The sequence below is a fragment of the Mustela nigripes genome, chromosome 9 (assembly GCF_022355385.1).
Source record: "Mustela nigripes isolate SB6536 chromosome 9, MUSNIG.SB6536, whole genome shotgun sequence".
NCBI classification, from domain to species: Eukaryota; Metazoa; Chordata; class Mammalia; order Carnivora; family Mustelidae; genus Mustela; species Mustela nigripes.
Genome location: NC_081565.1, coordinates 68,876,937 through 68,895,115, shown reverse-complemented (window position 1 = coordinate 68,895,115; position 18,179 = coordinate 68,876,937). Strand labels below are relative to the sequence as shown.

Below are 18,179 nucleotides of genomic sequence, written 5' to 3'. Positions count from 1 at the left end.
GTTGTACAAGATACTGAAAGCTGCTTTCCTGATTCGCATATAATTCAAAATGTCTATTTAAGATTTCTAATGCTGTATCTTCAATCACAAGGGAAATCTATTTTATAATTGTCTACTTGTTCATAATCGACCCATGAAAGTTTTTCTATGACAATAGTGGGGGGGAGGTGTTTCCTTGTGAGGATCTTTACATTCAATCTCTATGTCCAAGCCTGTAGATATTTATTTTGCAATGTTGCAATGATTTTCAAAAACCAGAAATGCTAAGCTCTTTGAAGAATTCTAATGACTGTCTGGTATAGTTTAATGTCTAGGTGTACACTCTTATGTTGTGCTGAGTTACTAACAGAGCTGACTGCCTAAGTGGGGGCAGTTATCGTTCCAGTGCTCAGGCCAGAGTTGATATCTGTGCACATATTTCAGGATGGCTCCAGAGATTGATGGGCAAGCTAGCCTCTCACCATGGGTTCCAGTGCCACCCCGTGTCTGGAACACCCCCTTTTTCCAGGGCTGGATTCTGCTGCAGCTGCCTCCTTTGCCATTAATCTGGGATGGATCAGGTTCTGGTGCAGGAAGTCCCCTCAGGGGCCCCTGGTACCTTAGACTGCCCCATGAATGCATGTGTGCATGCCTGGTGTCCAGGCCAACTGCACAGTATGGCAGTGCCCACAGTTTCCTGACTGTCCCATGGGACTTTGTTGTCCCATTGGAGACACTTCATTGTCCCATTGGACTTCACTTACAAAATACAACTTCAAATATAAAAATTATTAATAATTTCAAGGCAGTGATAGCAGAGCATTAAATCAGACCTTTGAGAGCAGGGCCCTATACAAGTTCACAGGTTACATGTCCATGAAACCACTCCTGAACCCAGTAGTTCTCAACCAGGAGTGATTTTGCCCATCACAGATGATGACCTTGGGTTCAAATAATGGACAGTTCCATTTGAGCCCCTGAAAGTAAGAGTGACAAGACACATTAGCACCCAAAGTAGGGTCCCACCCAGGTTTGGCACTCTTAAATACAGAGGGCTACCTCCTCTCCTCTCTAGAGTGGTTTTCTAGTAGAATCTCCTTGGAGACACCAGTGCTGGGCTGTTCCTATGCCTGCTTTCAGCTGTGCTTTCCTTCACTGGGAAAGACAGCCAACTTGAATCATAGGAGGAGTATTAACAGCAATGGACTTGGAAACTGTCCACCAGTTGGGACTTTGTTGCCCAAGTACTCCAAGATGGGTTTGGTTTAGGGGGAAATGGGAGGTGCACTGCTGTACAGAGTTTTTCAGGCGTCCAAGTCGTTTGGTAGCTCTAATATCCTCAACTGGTGGCCTCAAGGTCACTGCGGGTGCTAACATCCAGTGGCAAAAGGGACAACTACACTTGGTCCAGGGCTTGGAAGGGCTACAGATTATATATCCAAATTCTTATCTAAACTCCATTAGCCAGAGTCTACCCAAGTATGCAAGGGCTGGGAAGTATAGTCTAAGTCTGTGCACAAGATGAAGAAGAAATTGTTTTGGTATTCAGCTGCCAGTCTCTGCCACAAGAAATTCACAAAATGGGAGGCAATAATCCTTCCCCATCTTTGTCAATATTTTAGAGAAAGAATCAGGAGCGGCTGGTGAAACCTAGCTGAGCCAAGCCTTACAGGTAGAGTGTCTAGAGTAGTCCTAGCTTGTACCTGATGTTGTGATATAATCATTATACAGCAAAATGTGTATAATGTGTCCCCAGGCCTTCTAAGATAGGCACGGGAACACCTGGTCTGTTGAGGTAGACTCCTGAAGGGCCACTTTCTAGCTGTGATTCCTTGTGCTTGATAATATTTGGTTCACATTACATCTTGTGTTCTGGGAAGAGCACACATGGAACATCTAACATCAAACAAGGGCCAAGCTGGCCGACATTTCTCAGTATAAATGATCAAGTTGGCTTGTACGTACTTGGTATGAACAGTTGCTCGCACTTAAACTCATCGCCAGTGTTCTGTATGTGCAGATCAGAAATGGCGAATTCAGAACTGTGGAGGTAATGGGAACATTGAGATCATTCTATCTAACTTTCTGCCTGCTTCACATTAGACAAAAAATTTAACATTATAAATGGTGAATAAATCAAGTGTGTAGCATTAAATATTCAGTGCAAGTGGCTCATTTAAAATAGTGGCCTGTGTAATTTATAGCCTTACACCAAACCACATGATAGGGCAAATTTTGGTAAATTTCAATCTGATTTTTCACAGCAAGGAGAATATGAGTATCAGGCAATAATCCTTCCCCATCTTTGTCAATATTTTAGAGAAAGAATCTGGAGCGGTTGGTGAAACCTAGCTGAGCCAAGCCTTACAGGTAGAGTGTCTAGAGTAGTCCTAGTTTGTACCTGATGTTGTGATATAATCATTAAAATTACGTCCTTTCACCGTCAAGAGTTCTGGTTTGGATGATAAATTGCCCGGGAACCCTGTGACCAGGGAGCGGAATGTTTATGTGGCCACCACTGTTCAAGGTCCAGTTTATAATTTTGCAGAACCAACAGGTCAGAGTTGTCAGGACACTTGGGCTCATCCGGAATGGGAGGAAGCTGATTCTCACCAAGGAAATTGCAGGAAATTGATTCTTCAAAAAGAACGCTGAATTTTTTAACTTATTATGAAGACTGCCAAGCAGAGTGGAAACGAGTATGGGTTTGTTCGTGTGTTTTCTCCCTTGAAGAATGGTCTCCTCAGAAAGCCAATTTTCATGATCTTGTGGATGAGGAGTTTCAAGGTGACCAGTATGAGTTGGATGGGCTACTGTAATTGGCAAGACATGTTTCAGAACTTTATACCACAGAAAGTATATCCTTGCTCCTCCTAAGAGTTTTTGCTTTACAACCAGGGAAGTGTCCTTGGTTCTCTTTCCAAGGAGATATTTGGAGTGGGCATCAGCTATGGGTAAAGAATAGGGATGTGTGGTGCCAACTAACCTCTTGTTCTTTACTAATATTAAGTCTCAAGGTCCCTCTCCCACTTGCAAAGCTGGTCAGGGCCAGTGGCAGTAGTAGATATCCCCTGATGCCTGAGGTTCAGCCCGAAGCAGCCTTCTCCTTTCTTCCCTTACTGGCAACACTGGAGGTTGCAAAGACCCTAAATATTCTTGAGTGTCCTTAGTGTGAATCTTGCCCCCCAGCCACCACCCTAATTTCCAGTAGACGATAGACACCAGGGCCAGGAGAGGATTAAAATCAGTTTTATTAATGGATTGGAGAACACAGCTGGGATCTGAGACCCAAGTGAGGGCTTCTTCCGTCCTCTCTGAAGTGACGATGGCTGAGCCCACTGCATGGGGCTCACCAAACTTACCCACCCATCACAGACCGAGGCTGGAAGGTGGAGAGCCGAGTCCTGGCTGGGCCCACCACGGGCAGGTCCTGCTGGGTCTGTTTACTGCATGTAGACTGGAAGCCCAAAACAGGTCCAAGAGAAAGAGAGAGAGAGAGAGAAAGAAGCAGGAGGAAAAGTAAGCAGGGACCTTTAGTACATGATCTCCACCCAGTACTTTCCTTCTAGGCTGGAGTTTAGTTAGGAGAGCTTTTCCCTATTTGGCTAAGCAAGGAATGGAGGAATAAGGACAAGGGTTTCTCCCACGAGGTGAGATTGGGTCAGGAGCCCAGACTGCTCAAGGAATAAATAACCAAGGGCCACTTTGTGTGAACCTTCCAGTCTGCAGACACTAAGGCAGATAAAGGTGTTGGCTACAGCTGCTGGAGCTGGGACTTTAGGTCCCTAAGTCACCTCATACCTGATTAATAACCACAGAATTCTTTTTCTTGCCTGTAGTCTACAGTGTGGACCTCTGACGACCTCTGAGTGAGAACTTGACAGAGCTCCCCTGCCACAGCCTAACCAAGGTGGATGAAATGGATGAAGGTGATCAAAAGGTACAAAGTTCTAGTTATAAGTAAGTTCTGGCTGACAGACAACATGGGGACTCTAGTTAACAATCCTGTACTGCACTGCAAGTTGCTAAGAGAGCAGATCTTAAAAGTAGTCATCACAAGAAAAAATTTTGTGCTTCTGTGAGGTGATGGATATTGACTAAACTTCCTGTGAGATCATTTCACAACATGTACCTATATCTAACCTTATTGTATACCTGAAACTAATACAATTTTGTCAATTATAGCTCAGTAGAACAGAGATTGACAGACTTAAGAGGCCACAACAGCTGACGTACAAATTGGCTTGACATCCATGGTGTTCCTACTGTACCGAGAGCCCCTTTTGCTTCATTCACAGTAACACCTTCTGATTTAGCAGTCAGGGATGGAGTTGTTAGCTTTGTGATAAACCAGAGCAGTGGGCCTTTCAGGCCATGCTGTATGGAGGAGAAGACAAGAGTAGAAGAATAAAATTCTTCCGGGGTCCACGAACAGATCAAAGTTTCATGGCAAGTGCTGGAGAGTTGAGTCTGATGTAGCTCTCTCTGGCCCAAAAAAGCACCCTTTTCTGCCAGAACTGATGACCTACTAATTTTTAACATTCTGAAATCCTTCCTCTTATCTATAATGAAGAACACCTCTCATCTACTTTTTCCATGCTTTGCTATTTTCTAGTTATCTTAATGCTGTAGCTATCTTTTACATTCAGGTCCATTTTCAGTACACTCAATATTCCTGATTTTAGCCTGAATGATTTCTGTAAAGGATTAATTCCATCCATTACCTGTGATTTTTTTTATTTCATTCTATCACCATTCAAGGGTGACCTCATTCACGGTCCTACATGGTACCTTCCTGTAGTTCCAACAAAGTAAAGTTGCATAAATAGCCTGAATAAAACTAAATGATTGCAGAAACATTTTTCCCCAGAGTATTTTTATTAGGGATTCCTGCCACCATATTAACATATAAAACAATCTGGATGTTGACATAGAAATGCAGATTCGACTATACAAAGATAAGGCTCCAATCACAGGTAACATGGCCCCCATTTCTCTAGTATTTCAATGAAATCACCTTTTGAATTCTTCCCAGAGTTGTCTTTATAAATATTAGACAAACCACAAAATATATTCCAAATACATAACATTTTACAGTATGTTCCAAGCACAGACAGAAATACACGATACTTTACCTACATTTTTTTTCAAGATCCAACTTGCATTAGCACTAAAGACAAGATTGTGTGTGTATATGTATTTGCCATATATGTGTGTATTTAAACCACAAATGTACACATGGTTGCTTTCATGGAAAATTGAAACCTTTGAGACTGTGGGTTTTATCCCATGATATCTGAGAGGGAACAGGAATAGTAACATGTCACAAACTCCTCAAACTGGGGAAAAATAAACACAATTATGTATGAAGGGCGTATCAGTTGTGTGTATACAAATACACACATATATACAGATTCATATATAAACACAGCTATAGTGATAATATGGTATATACATATACTCACACACTTGCTTTGAATTCTGTATCTCACTATATTATATACTCTCCATCTTTGGAAGCACTTTTCTCCTCTTTTGATCTAGGCAGCTGGAGACTCTCTCCTAACAAAATTAAGTGGGTATTTCTAAAATGCTGATTCTATTCTAAATGCCACAAAATGGCATTTCAGGATCCCAGTTTTATGTTTGGTGGCTATTGCTTAAATTCAGTAGACCCTATTCTTTTAACTTCTTCGCTTACAAATATTTCTATTCAGTTTCTGCCTAAAACAGATGTTAGCTGGAAATGTTAAAATATATTGATTACTCCCCAATATACATCTGCAGGGTTGGATTATGGGCAGTATTTATCCTGTCAGTATTTTTCAGGGTTTTATGATGGGCAATATATTACATACTTCCATAATTTTAAAAAATACTACTTTAAACAGGTAGGTGCTAGGTTTGTTATGGTTAGAACTTTAAAGGAAATTATATAAAGCATGATTACAAGAGGGGCGTAATTTGGGGCAGACTACACTGCTGTGCCCTTTTGTCAGAAAGTGAGTTGGAAGTCATGACAAAGGGGTAAAAAAAAAAAAAAAAAAAACCCTTCAATTTCAAAGCTGGCCATTTGAAACTTCCAAAATAAGCTATAGAAAATATATTCTATGTTGGTATCAAATTTCAGGTATTAAATATTCAATAAAAAGCAAAATAAATCACTGAAAGCACATGGGAGAGAACACCTTACAAACCTAACAGCAATGTATATTCTAGTTAGTTCAACTGAAGGCTTTACTTTTAAAATTTATTTTCAAACTTATATGTCAAATAGAGCACCCAGAGCTCCATGAATGGTCTATTTAGAAATGATGCTAATGGTGGAGTTGGAGCATCTATTATGGTTAAGGAAAGAATACAAGTGCCCAATCTCTTTGTAAATGAAGGCAACAGAATATTCTCAATCCATGGAGAAATCCCAATGCACTATGCCCTAAACGCCACACTCTTTTCTTGCTCAATTATACTGCAGTATTAGTAAGTACTCTGCCCAGGGAAGCATCAGAACCTTTCTTTCTATTGTGGATCTTATGGTATGAAGGAAGGTACTAGAACATTTGCTTCCTCTGCTATCGGGTTAGGGAGTCATTTTACTATTTCACCCAAGCTGAATGCGAGATCCTCTAATGAGTCCCTTCTACTTTCTTAATGGAAGCCCCAATTAGGAATGAATTAAGATCTTAAGAAAACCAGGGAAGGAAAACAGGATAACAGCCACCAAAAAGGAAGATCACCAGCATTTATCAAAAAGCCACACTTCATTCTTTCCATATCTTCTCTCCCTCTTTCTCTCTTACACACACTTCTTTTGAAATTTTTCCCATTGAATCAGTAAAAGGCATGAGGGACCTGAAAAATACGCCTTACAGTTTCTCCTCTTTGACTTAGATCCACTTAAACATATACCCATCAACTTGGACAGCAAGTGCACATTCTTTACATCATCCAATACCCATGCATCACTACCACTTTGGTAAAAGATGGTTTGCCTACCACCCCTGCACAGCAGCAGCCTCACCAAACTCCTATTTTGCTACTTGCCCAGTTCCTATCTGTGTCTACTCTTGGGTTAATATACAATAATAAGCAATTACCTAGCATAACTTTTAACTGTTTTCCCTTTAAAAAACGTTCTTTCCAAACCAAAATATATGGATGGAATGCAAATGAAGGGAGTAAATCATCTTGTCCAAATACTTTGAAAAAATGGACCGCCCTGTGTCCACTTGAGTCTTCCCAGTTTCTACATCCTCCAGTTCCATCATCCATTTCAAGAGCTTACTTACTACAGTGTCTGCCTACCTCATACGCAGGTAACAACAAATTATGCAATTGGTTCAGCCAAAAATATTGTAAAAAACAAACCAGTGCCAAAACATTAAAAAATTCCTGACATACCCTTTGTGCATTAGTCTTAAACAATCTGTACACTTAAATAACTCCAGGAGGCTTCTTTTTTTGCTAAAAATTTACCAAAATATTTTGAACACATAAAAATATTTTTAAAAAAACAGAAAACAAAAGCCCAGCATAAATTTAGTTGTATAGGCATCGGTTAGAGGACATTGTTTTCACTAAGGATTATATTCAAAAACTTTCTCTTGGGTTGTTATTAAAATTCTGATCCAGAACCTTACAATGGTGCTAACTATTAAAAAAGGGGGAAATCGAATTCAGCTCAATGTATTATGTATTATGATATAATAAAGAGTATGTCTGTAGTATAATAAAAAATAAACATGTTTTTGGTTATTTAAAGGCCATCTTCCTGACCTATAACTAAAATAACTGTATTTGACTTGAACTTATTTAACTGCAGTGAATTATGGAAAGCTAACTGAAAGTTTTCAATAATCCGTTATGAGTGAGGAACACCTGTTCATGGCCCCATGACCATGCAGAACCAGGCATTTTCAGAAAAAGACAGAAACAAAAACAAAAAAAGCAAAATCACTAGTATTGAATATAGCCCTTAGTCATAGGAGATACGAACTTTACGAACAGCCCAGCATGTAGAGAATGAGGTTGACTTTGCCAGCCAACCACTCCTTTAAAGGGCAGTAGTATTCATAGTGAAACTGCTCAAACTCTGGTGTCTGGCGGATTTCACATAAGAAGGAGAGATCAATACCTGACTCCAAAAGGAGGAGGAGCAGGGGGAATACAAAGAGCAGGAGCCCCAGGCCCACCACCAGGAGCCTGGAAAAACTCTTGACCAGTGGGTTCACCCGAATATGGCCTCTCAGAATGTCATAGCTCCACGACAAAGCTTGGTGAGCCTCCTTCAGCTCTTCCTCTTCGGCCATCAAAAAGGCATGTTCATCCGCTTCCAGTTCCTCAAAGGAATCTGTGTCTTCTCTTTCCAACTCTAGCCTCGAAGGACAGTCAAAGAGCATGTCAATCTCATCATCATCCACGGGGGTGGGGAGCAGGCTGGCACTTGGGTTGTACGCCAGTTCCGAGATGGTCAGGGGCTCTTCTTTGATTTTATCTTTCTCTTCATTTGGGGGGTTTTCATACTCCCGGGCTTCCTTCACTGGCGAGCTAGAGATCAGAGGGGCAGAAACATCTTCTTTGGGTAATGGCACACCTGTAAAAAGAGACATTTGGTCCCTTAATTTTATATTTCAGGTTGTTTTTTTTTTCTTTCTTTGTCCTTCCCATAAAGATCTAGAGATGGAAACTAACAAAGAAAAAAGAAAGAGAAAGAAAAAAGGGGGAAGAAAAGGAATTCAAGGAATCCATGAAATCACTGTGTGGAATGCTGACTTTTAACAAGGTACTTTTAGTAAAAGACCCCTAAGTTCAACATGCTAAACCCCAAATAAGCAACACATCTCAAATGGTTGGCAATATTTGCAATATTGATGCATACAGGTAGGGTCTGCAAGCCTCCAGCTTTGGTCATTTCTACAAGAATAAGAGGACAACAAACCATTATTGTAATTTTGAATGGTGTCTTTTAGAAGTCAACGGTTACTGTACTACCTTAGATAACAAATTATAGAATCTCCTATTCAATGACAGCCTAATTTTTATGTATCCTAGGCACAAATTAGTGGTTTCTAGTTTTATAGAACTGCACTTACATACATACTGTAATCATGTGTGCACAAACTTGCATCTTGCTCTTTTCATTTAACATTTTAACTTAGACATTCTCCATGTTGAAATGAACTCCCATAGTATTATTCTTAGGCGGCCAAATTCTCTACTAATGCAGTAAATTTGTTGCTTATTGACAAACATTTAAATTCCTTTGCAGTTGTAAAAAAAAAAATGCTAACAGACACCTTTACATATAAAAGCTTTTTTACCCTTTTGTTTGCTTCATTTGCCACAAATAGATACCTGAAAGGAAAATCGCTTGGCCAAAGGGTAGGCATGTTATTTCTTAAAGTTTATCAGGGGAGAGTGGTTTCTTAGCTCCTCATGTCAACAGAGGGCAAATGGAGTTGCCTAAGGCTGCTCATTTTGAGTCTTGGGTTCTTAGTGGGAATTAAAAACTGGCTTTATCAAAGCCATGTTCCTCAAGGTGGATCTACAGGGTGATACAGTGGTAGCCGGGTGCATTAAGTATTAACTACTACATTTCAGGATTTCTAAGACGTGCAAGAAGTGATAGACTGGACTTAGCTGTTGTTCCTGTGAAGGGAAGCACACAACCATCCTGGACCAGATACCCAGGAGAGAATCCTGGAGTGTGGGAGCAAGGCTAACGCAGCCCACTACACCAAACAGAGCAAGACCGAGCGCTCTGGAAAGGTAGGTAGAGGTGTGGTTCTATGCTGGCCCTCGGGCCCCTTCCTGGCCAGTGACCTGCACCATGCTGGGAAGTCCCCAAGAGCCCAGGGATGATATGACATCCAGCACTGTGGGTTGCTTCAAGGGAGCTGGCTTTGCTTCATAGGGATTATAGGGGAATCTGTGGGGCTCAAAAACTGGGAATCTAATTGGGACAGAGCACCAGGGAGGGTGCTTCTGCCCTTGGATCTGGGCAGAGCAAGTGCACACCTGCAGGGCCCAAGTCGTAATCCCAAGCGGTGGTTCTGGTTCATTTGCAGAACTGAGTCAGCAGAACAGTCTGACCCCCTGGGAAAACAACAGGGTTCAGGTCTGCTTACTTGGGTCCTCAGAGGAGTTTTATCAGCCTGAAGACTGGGCTGTCCCTTCCCTGGGCAGAAAAACTGAGTCCTAGCCCTACACTCTGTAGAGCCTGGCTCCTGGTCCTTCTCAACCAGAAAGCCTGATGGAGGAAACTCAAAGTTGCCTGAAGGGGGCTCTCCTAGGTAAAAGGGTTGAGTCACGGTTCGAGGCTATGGAGAGTAGTCCCCAGACCCCATGTGACAGGAAAGGCTGGTGAGAACAATTGTGAGGTACGTGACTTGGCAACACTCAGGCTGAGGGATAGGTGGGTAGAGCTGACTGCCTTCAGAACAAAGCAAGGGTTACTGTTCAGCCAGAAAAACTGTGGCATGAGTTAGCCTGGGTAAGGACAGCAAAGAGCCTTACTAGCCTTGGAGCTGCTTCTCCTGCTATGTCCAGGCAGGGAAACTAATTCATAGCCCCCTCATGGGTGAATAAGTTTCAGCCCCCTGCCAACCAAGGAACCTCCCTAGAACGCTTCATATATTAAGAGCCCTGTTCACAGAGAGCACAGCCTGTGGCTTTCCTTGTCTGCAGAGCAAAACTGGTAGCCTCACCCACCCAGAACATCCAGTACACACTCTTGCTTGATTCAGGTCCCCAGACAGCAAACTATGCAGGCCCTGGGTCCTGTCTTACTGCCCTGGCAAGTCAGGGAAGCTAATTCAGAACCCCACTTTAACTGCTGAGTGTAGGACCCGGTCCTGACCATCTAGTAAGACTACCCGGGGAATCCAGGCAACTGCGGTGCCCATCTTACCACCTCGCAGGGGCAGGGAACCAAGCCAGCAGTCCTATCCAGTCAGTGGCCCACCCACCCACCCATGACCTCAAAGCCTGAACACCTGTCATGCCCCAAAATAACCCCTAACAGTAGATCACCTGCCCAAGGATGGTACCAGTGTACACATTCAGAAACCCAAACCGAGCTGCTAAAGAGCTCTCTGCCCAAATGAACCTGCAAAGACTCAGAGATCACTTATCATTTTCAGATAGGAAAATAGTTCACTGGTGATCAATCATTACAATAAATCAGGTAAATATGACCACATCAAAGCAAATTAAGGCACTAAGTACTAACCCTAAAGAAACAGAGATCTCTGATCTGTCAAAGATTTCAAAATAATCCTCTTAAAGAAGTTTACTGAAACACAAGAACACATAGGTGGCTAAACAAAATTAGGAAAATGAAAAATGAACAAAATGAGAAGTTCAACAAAGAAATAAAAACCATAAAAAATATCCTAGAAAATAACCTGGAAAATACAGTAACTGAACTGAAGAATTCAGCAGAGTGCTTCAAAAGCACACTCGACTATGCAGAAGAAAAAAATCAGCAACCTGGATGATTGAACAAATTATCTAGTCAGAGAATCAAAAATAAAAAAAAGATAAGTCAGCTGCCAATCTAATATTTTTACCATTGTATGTTACAGACTTCTTTTCCGGGCTGCTTTCAGGATTTTCTCTTTGTCATTGAGACTTGTAAATTTTACTATTAGGTGACGGGGTGTGGGCCTATTCTTATTGATTTTGAGGGGCATTCTCTGAACCTCCTGAATTTTGAGGGTTGCCGGGGGGAGGGGGTTTGGGAGAAGGGGGTGGGATTATGGACATTGGGGAGGGTATGTGATTTGGTGAGTGCTGTGAAGTGTGTAAACCTGGTGATTCACAGACCTGTACCCCTGGGGATAAAAATATATGTTTATAAAAAATAAAAAATTAAAAAAAAAAATAAAAAAAAATAAAAAATAAAAAAAAGAAAAAGAACAGAATTTATGGGATACAATGAAAGAAACAATCTTGGCATTATGTTAAATCAAGAAGGAAAAAAAAGATGGAAAGTACATTTAAAGCAACAATGGCTGGCCTTCTGGTCTGAGATAACCATAGAGGGAGATACTGAACTCACTTCCTCCGCATATACACCAAATATACAGGTAGTGATAGAGCAGTGCCGATGACCTGAGGGCTGAATGAACAGCTTCTGTACAAAGTGATCGAACACCGAGAACGGCGAGAGCAGTGGAGATGCTGTAATGCAAACTGCACAGGGAAGGGACAGGACTGGGGGACTGTGTCCAGATTCATTGCTCTGGAGCACAGAAAGTAAGCTGTGGTTAAGAGAGCTTCTAGAATTCTGTCAGAGGGCAGCAGAACTGCTGGAACTCTCTTTGGATCAGAAGGTCTGGCAAACACCATGGTTTACATTCCCCCTCCACCTTGACAGCAGAGATCCAAGCAGGGTCTGGATAGACTAGCCAGCCTGCTACCCCAGCCAGCCCTGGGCACCTAGCCCAGACCAGTCTTCCATGCCTTGGGGTACACAAAAAGAGGTGTGATTTAAAAGTGCAGCAAGGATATAAAGACCCAGCCCTAGAACTCTGCCAAATGTCAGGAGAGCTGCTGGAACTCTTTCCAGATGTAAGGGGCTGCTGACCACCAGAGTTGACAATTCCCTCCATCTTGGAGTAGAGGCTGGGAGTCCTGGCTTACTGCCTCATTGGATCCTGGGATTAGCCTACACCACCTCCAGTTGTCCAACCAAAGTGGCCCCAGCACAGCACATTTGAGATATGCCTAATCAGTACTCACTACAGCTCCACCTGTCCCACCAAGGTATCACAGGAGCAAAGCACCCTGGACCTATACCATTCAGCTCCAGATGACGTGTTAGGACAATTGTCTCACACTTGCTTCAGGTCCAGCCACCCTAGCCCAGGGCACACCCTGCACAAAACACCCTGGGAACACCCAGCGAACACCCAGCAAGGACCTGCCTCAGTTCCAGCCACCTACCAGAGTGCACCCTGGGTGAGCATCCCAGGACCCCCTGGCTTGTACCCACTTCAGCTTCAGCTGAAGTGTTTTGTCAGGGTGCCCTCAGCAGAGAGAGCCCTGGAACCCTAGCCCACACCAGCCACTGCCTGAGCCAGCCAAAGGAACCAGGAACAAACAGTTTATACAGGGGATGACCATACACAAGACCATACCTTTGTGTTTGGAAGAAGCAGTTGTTCCACCTAATTCATGGAAACAAACACAGAAAGTCAAAATAAGGAGAAAGAGGAATATACTCCAAACGGAATAACGAGACAAAACCACAAAAAAAGAACTAAATGAAATGGAGATAAGCAATCTACCTGATGAGTTTAATGGTCCTAAAGATGCTCACTGGCCTGGAGAAAAAAGTTGGTGAGCTCAGAACTAAACCCAAGAAATGAAAAATATAAAAAAGGACTAATCAGAGTTGAAGAATACAATAATTAAAATGAAAAAATACACTAGAGAAAATTAACAAACTAGTAGATGCAGAAGAATGGACATATCAGTGATCTGGAAGACAGGATTAGAAAGAATTTTTTAAAGTGAGGACAGGTAAAGGGATCTCTTGGTCAATAGCAAGCAAACACACAATCATATTTTAAGGGTTCCAGTAGGAAGGGAGAGAAGGGGCAGAAAATTTACTGTAAAAAATTAGACCTGAAAACTTCCTTAACCTGAGGAGCGAAACAGACATCCAGGTTCAGGAAGCAGAGAGAGTTCCAAACAAGATGAACCCCAAGGAGGTCCACACAAAAACGTAAAATAATTAAAATTTCAAATTATGAGCCAGAATTTTAAAAGCCATGAGAGAGAGAGAGAGAGAGAGAGAGAGAAGTAACTAGTTACAACTAGTACAAGGAAAAACCCCATAAGGCCATCTGCTGATTTTTCAGCAGAATCTGTGACTATATCATGCCACTTTCTCCTGGCCTGCAAAGTATTGAAAGGAAAAAACCTATAACCATGAATATTCTACCTGGCAAAGTTATCATTCAGAAATGAAGGAAAATTAATGGGGCTCCTGGGTGGAGTGGTTAAATGCCCAACTCTTGGTTTCCGCTCAGGTCATGACTTCACAGTTGTGAGATTGAGCCCTGCATCAGGCTCCATGCTTTCCCTCTTCCTCTGTCCCTCCCCTGTTCTCGCTCTCTTTCAAGTTAAAACAAAACAACTGAAGGAAAAATAAAGAGATTCTTGGAGAAGCAAAAGTTAAAGAAGGTCATCACCACGAAGCTGGCCTTAAAGAAATGCTAAAGGCCTTTAAGTAGAAAAAAAAAGGCCATAATTGAAAGTAAGAAAATTGTGAAAGAAAAACAATTTTCTAACTAAAAGCAAAAATCCAGTAAAGCGGGTAGAACAAATACTTACTCACCAAAAAAAAGAAAAAAAAAAGGAAGTAGTAAAATCAATTTTATCTTAAAAGTTAAGGGGACTCACAAAATAAAAGGGTTTAAAATATGACAACATATACATAAAAAAGTGGAGGAGGGAGTAAAAATGAAGTTCTTTTAGACTGTGTTCCAAACAAGTGACATCAACTTAATATAGACTGCTATATACATAGGATGTTATATATGAGCCTAATGGTAACCACAAATAAAAAAACCTGATATAGGGGCAACTGGGTGGCTCAGTCATTAAGCAGCTTCCTTCAGTTCAAGTCATGATCCCAAGGTCATGGGATTGGGCCCTGAATCAGGCTCCATGGTCACCAGGAAGCTGCTTCTCCTTCTCCTACTCCCCCTACTTGTGTTTCTTCTCTTGCTTTGTCTCTCTCTGTCAAATAAATAAAACCTTAAAAAAAAAAAAAAACCTGATATAGATACACAAAAAATAAAGAGAAAGGTAGTGAAACTCTAGAACAAAAGAAAGTCATCAATCACAAGGGGCAAGAACAAGAGATAAAAGGGAGAACTAGAAAAACAATCAGGGGGCGCCTGGATGGCTCAGTGGGTTAAGCCTCTGCCTTCGGCTCAGGTCATGGTCTCAGGGTCTTGGGATCGGGCCCCACATCAGGCTCTCTCGGGGAGCCTGTATCTCCCCCCTCTCTCTGCTTGCCTCTCTGCCTACTTGTGATCTCTGTCTGTCAAACAAATAAATAAAGTCTTTTAAAAAAACCAAAAACCAAAAAACAATCAGAAGTCAATTAGCAAAATGTCAATAGGTATGTACTTAAATGTACATGGTATAGTAATTAAATGTACATGGTCGAATGCTCTGATCAAAAGACAGGGTGGGGCGCGCCTGGGTGGCTCAGTGGGTTAAGCCTCTGCCTTCGGCTCAGGTCATGATTCCAGGGTCCTGGGATCGAGCCCCGCCTCGGGCTCTCTGCTCAATAGGGAGCCTGCTTCCCCCCTCTCTCTCTGCCTGCCTCTCTGCCTACTTGTGATCTCTCTCTCTGTCAAATAAATAAATAAAATCTTAAAAAAAAAAAAAAAAGAAAAAAAAAAGACATAGGGTGTCAAGATGGATAATAAAAACAACAACAAAAACCCAACCCATTTATATGCTGCCTAAAAGAGCTGCTCTTCAGACCTGAAGATACATATAGACTGAAAGTGAAAGATGGAAAAAACTTCCATGCAAATGAAAGTTAAAAAACACTAAAGTATTTTAGTGGCAATACAAAAAAGTATTGCCACTCTGGCTATTTTTTTTTTTTTTTTAAATCAGACAAGAGAGACATTAAAACAAAGACTATAATGAGACAAGGGCATTATAAAGGATAAAGGGCTCAATCCAACAAGAAGATATAACAATTGTAAATATGTGTGCAACCAATGTTGGGGCACCTAATATATAAAGCGAAGATGAACAGACACAAAGGAGTAATTGACAATAATAATAGTACAGATCTTTGACATCATATTTACATCAATGGAGAGATCATCCAGGCAGAATATCAGTAAGGAAACTGTATCTTTGAACAACACATAAGTCCATGTGGTCTAAATAAATATATACATAAGAGAATATACATTTCCTTCAAGTACACATGAAACATTATATGAAATAGATCACATTAAGCCACCAAATCTCAATAAACTTAAGACTGAAGTTGTCATGCATTTTTTTCTAACCATAGAGGTATGAAACTAAAAAATCACAAGGGAAAAATACTGGGGAAAACAAACAAACAAACATGTGGAGGCTGATCAACGTGCTACTAAACCACTGAGTCAATAGAAATTTAGAAGCACATAGGAACAAATTAAAATGTTCAAATCTTTGGGACACAGCAAAAGCAGCTGGAAGGGGGAAATTTATATCAATATAAGCCTACCTTAAGAAACAAGAGAAATTTCAAACACTCTAACCTCATCCCAAAAGAACTAGAAAAAAACAAAGTTAGTTGAGGGAATAAAATAATAAAAACCACACATAAGTGAAATAAAGACAAAACAACAGCAACAACAAAAACACAACAGAAAAAAATCAAACTAAGAGCTGGTACCTCAAAAAGATAGACAAAATTGATAAACCTTTAGCCAAACTCACTAAGAAAAAAGAGAGGAACCAAATAAAATTCAGAAATGGTAGATGAGAAGTAACAACTGACAACACAGGATTATAATTACAAAGGATTATGAGAGACAACCACAAAAATTATATGCTCACCAATTAGATAATATAGGAGAAATAGAAAATTTCCTAGAAACCTATAATCTTCCAAATATGAATCAGAAATAGAAAATCTGAACAGACCAATAAAAATAATGAAATGGAATTGATGGTCATAAAACTCCTGGCAAACAAAAGCCCAGGACCAAATGGATTCACAGGTGAATTCTACCAAATATTTGAAGAAGAGTTCATAGGCATTCTCCTCAAATTATTCCAAAAAAAAAAAAATGGGAGAGGAAGGAAAGCTTCTAAATACTATTATGCAAGGCCAATATGATCTTGAACAGACAGACAGTACAAAAAAAAACAAAACAAAGCAAGCAAACAACACCAACAGAACCATAGGCCAATTTCCCTGAAGAATACAGACCCAAAAATCCTCAACAAAATATTAGTAAACCATATTTAATAATACATTAAAAAGATCATTCACAACAACCAAGTGGGATTTATTATGAAGATTTATTCAGTATTCACAAATCAATATGAAATACCACTTTAAGAAAATGAAGGATAAAAATCATATCTCAATAGATACAGAAAAATCATTTGACAATGTACAATACCACTCATGATTAAAAACTCTCAACGAAGTAGGGTTTGAAGGACCATACCTTAACATAGTAAAAGCCATATATGAATACCCACAGCTAACATTATACTCACAATGATGAAAAAAAGAGCATTTACTCTAAAATCAGGAACTAGAGAAAGATGTCCACTCTCAACACTTTTGTTCAATATAATGCTGGAAATCCCAACTATAGCAATCAGACAAGAAAAAGAAATAAAATGCAAGGAAGAAGAAAAACTTTCACTACTTACAGATGACATGACGTGATCCACAGAAAACCCTAAAGCCTCTACCAAAAACAGCATATATTAATTTAGTAAAGTTGCAGGGTACAACACTAATACATAGGTATTGCTTTTGTTCACTAAAAATGAAATAGCAGTTGTTGCTATTCACTAATAATGAAACAGCAGAAAGAACACAATTCCATTTACTAAGTGTACTAAATACCATTTTCAGTTGCACCAAAATGAATAAAATACCTATAAGTAAACTTAACCAAGGAGGTGAAAGACCTGTACTCTGAAAATTATAAAACACTGATTCAAGAAATTGAACACAACACAAACAAATGGAAATACAACACAAACAAATGGAAAGATATTACATGCTCATGGATTGGAAGAATATTGTTAAAATTTCCATACTACTATAAAGCAATCTACAGATTCAGGGAAATCTCTATCAAAATACAAATAGTATTTTTCACAGAACTAGAATAATCCTCAAATTGGTATCAAACCACAAAAGACCCTAAATAGCAAAAGCAATCTTAAGAAAAAAAGAAGAGGGTGCCTGAGAGGCTCAGTTGGTTAAGTGACTGCCTTCAGCTCTGTTCGTGATCTGGAATCCCAGCATCGAGTCCCACATCAGGCTCCCAGCTCAGTGGGGAGTCTGCTTCTCCCTCTGACCCTGCCCCTTCTAATGCTCTCTGTCAGTCTTTCTCTCTCAAATAAATAAAATCTTTAAAAAAAAAAAAAAGAACAAAGCTGGAGATACCACAATTCCAGATTTCAAGATACACTAT

At 40.5% G+C, this 18,179-nt stretch overlaps 1 protein-coding gene across 2 annotated transcripts in view; it reads right to left on the bottom strand.

Annotated features, from left to right (window-relative positions):
* Positions 1–3,248: 3,248 nt before the first annotated feature.
* The window catches only part of FRMD3 (FERM domain containing 3), a 324,332-nt gene continuing 309,401 nt past the window's right edge, over positions 3,249–18,179 (bottom strand). Inside the window, exons 14-15 of one of the 2 annotated variants that reach the window (XM_059411794.1) lie at positions 8,114–8,572; positions 3,249–3,436 (exon numbers count right to left, since the gene is read on the bottom strand). In XM_059411794.1, the coding sequence (XP_059267777.1) occupies positions 3,423–3,436; positions 8,114–8,572 (473 nt within the window). In that variant the 3' untranslated portion in view covers positions 3,249–3,422. Of the gene's footprint in view, positions 3,437–4,836; positions 8,573–18,179 lie in introns of those variants that run through there. The other variant, XM_059411793.1, reaches the window with a different exon arrangement.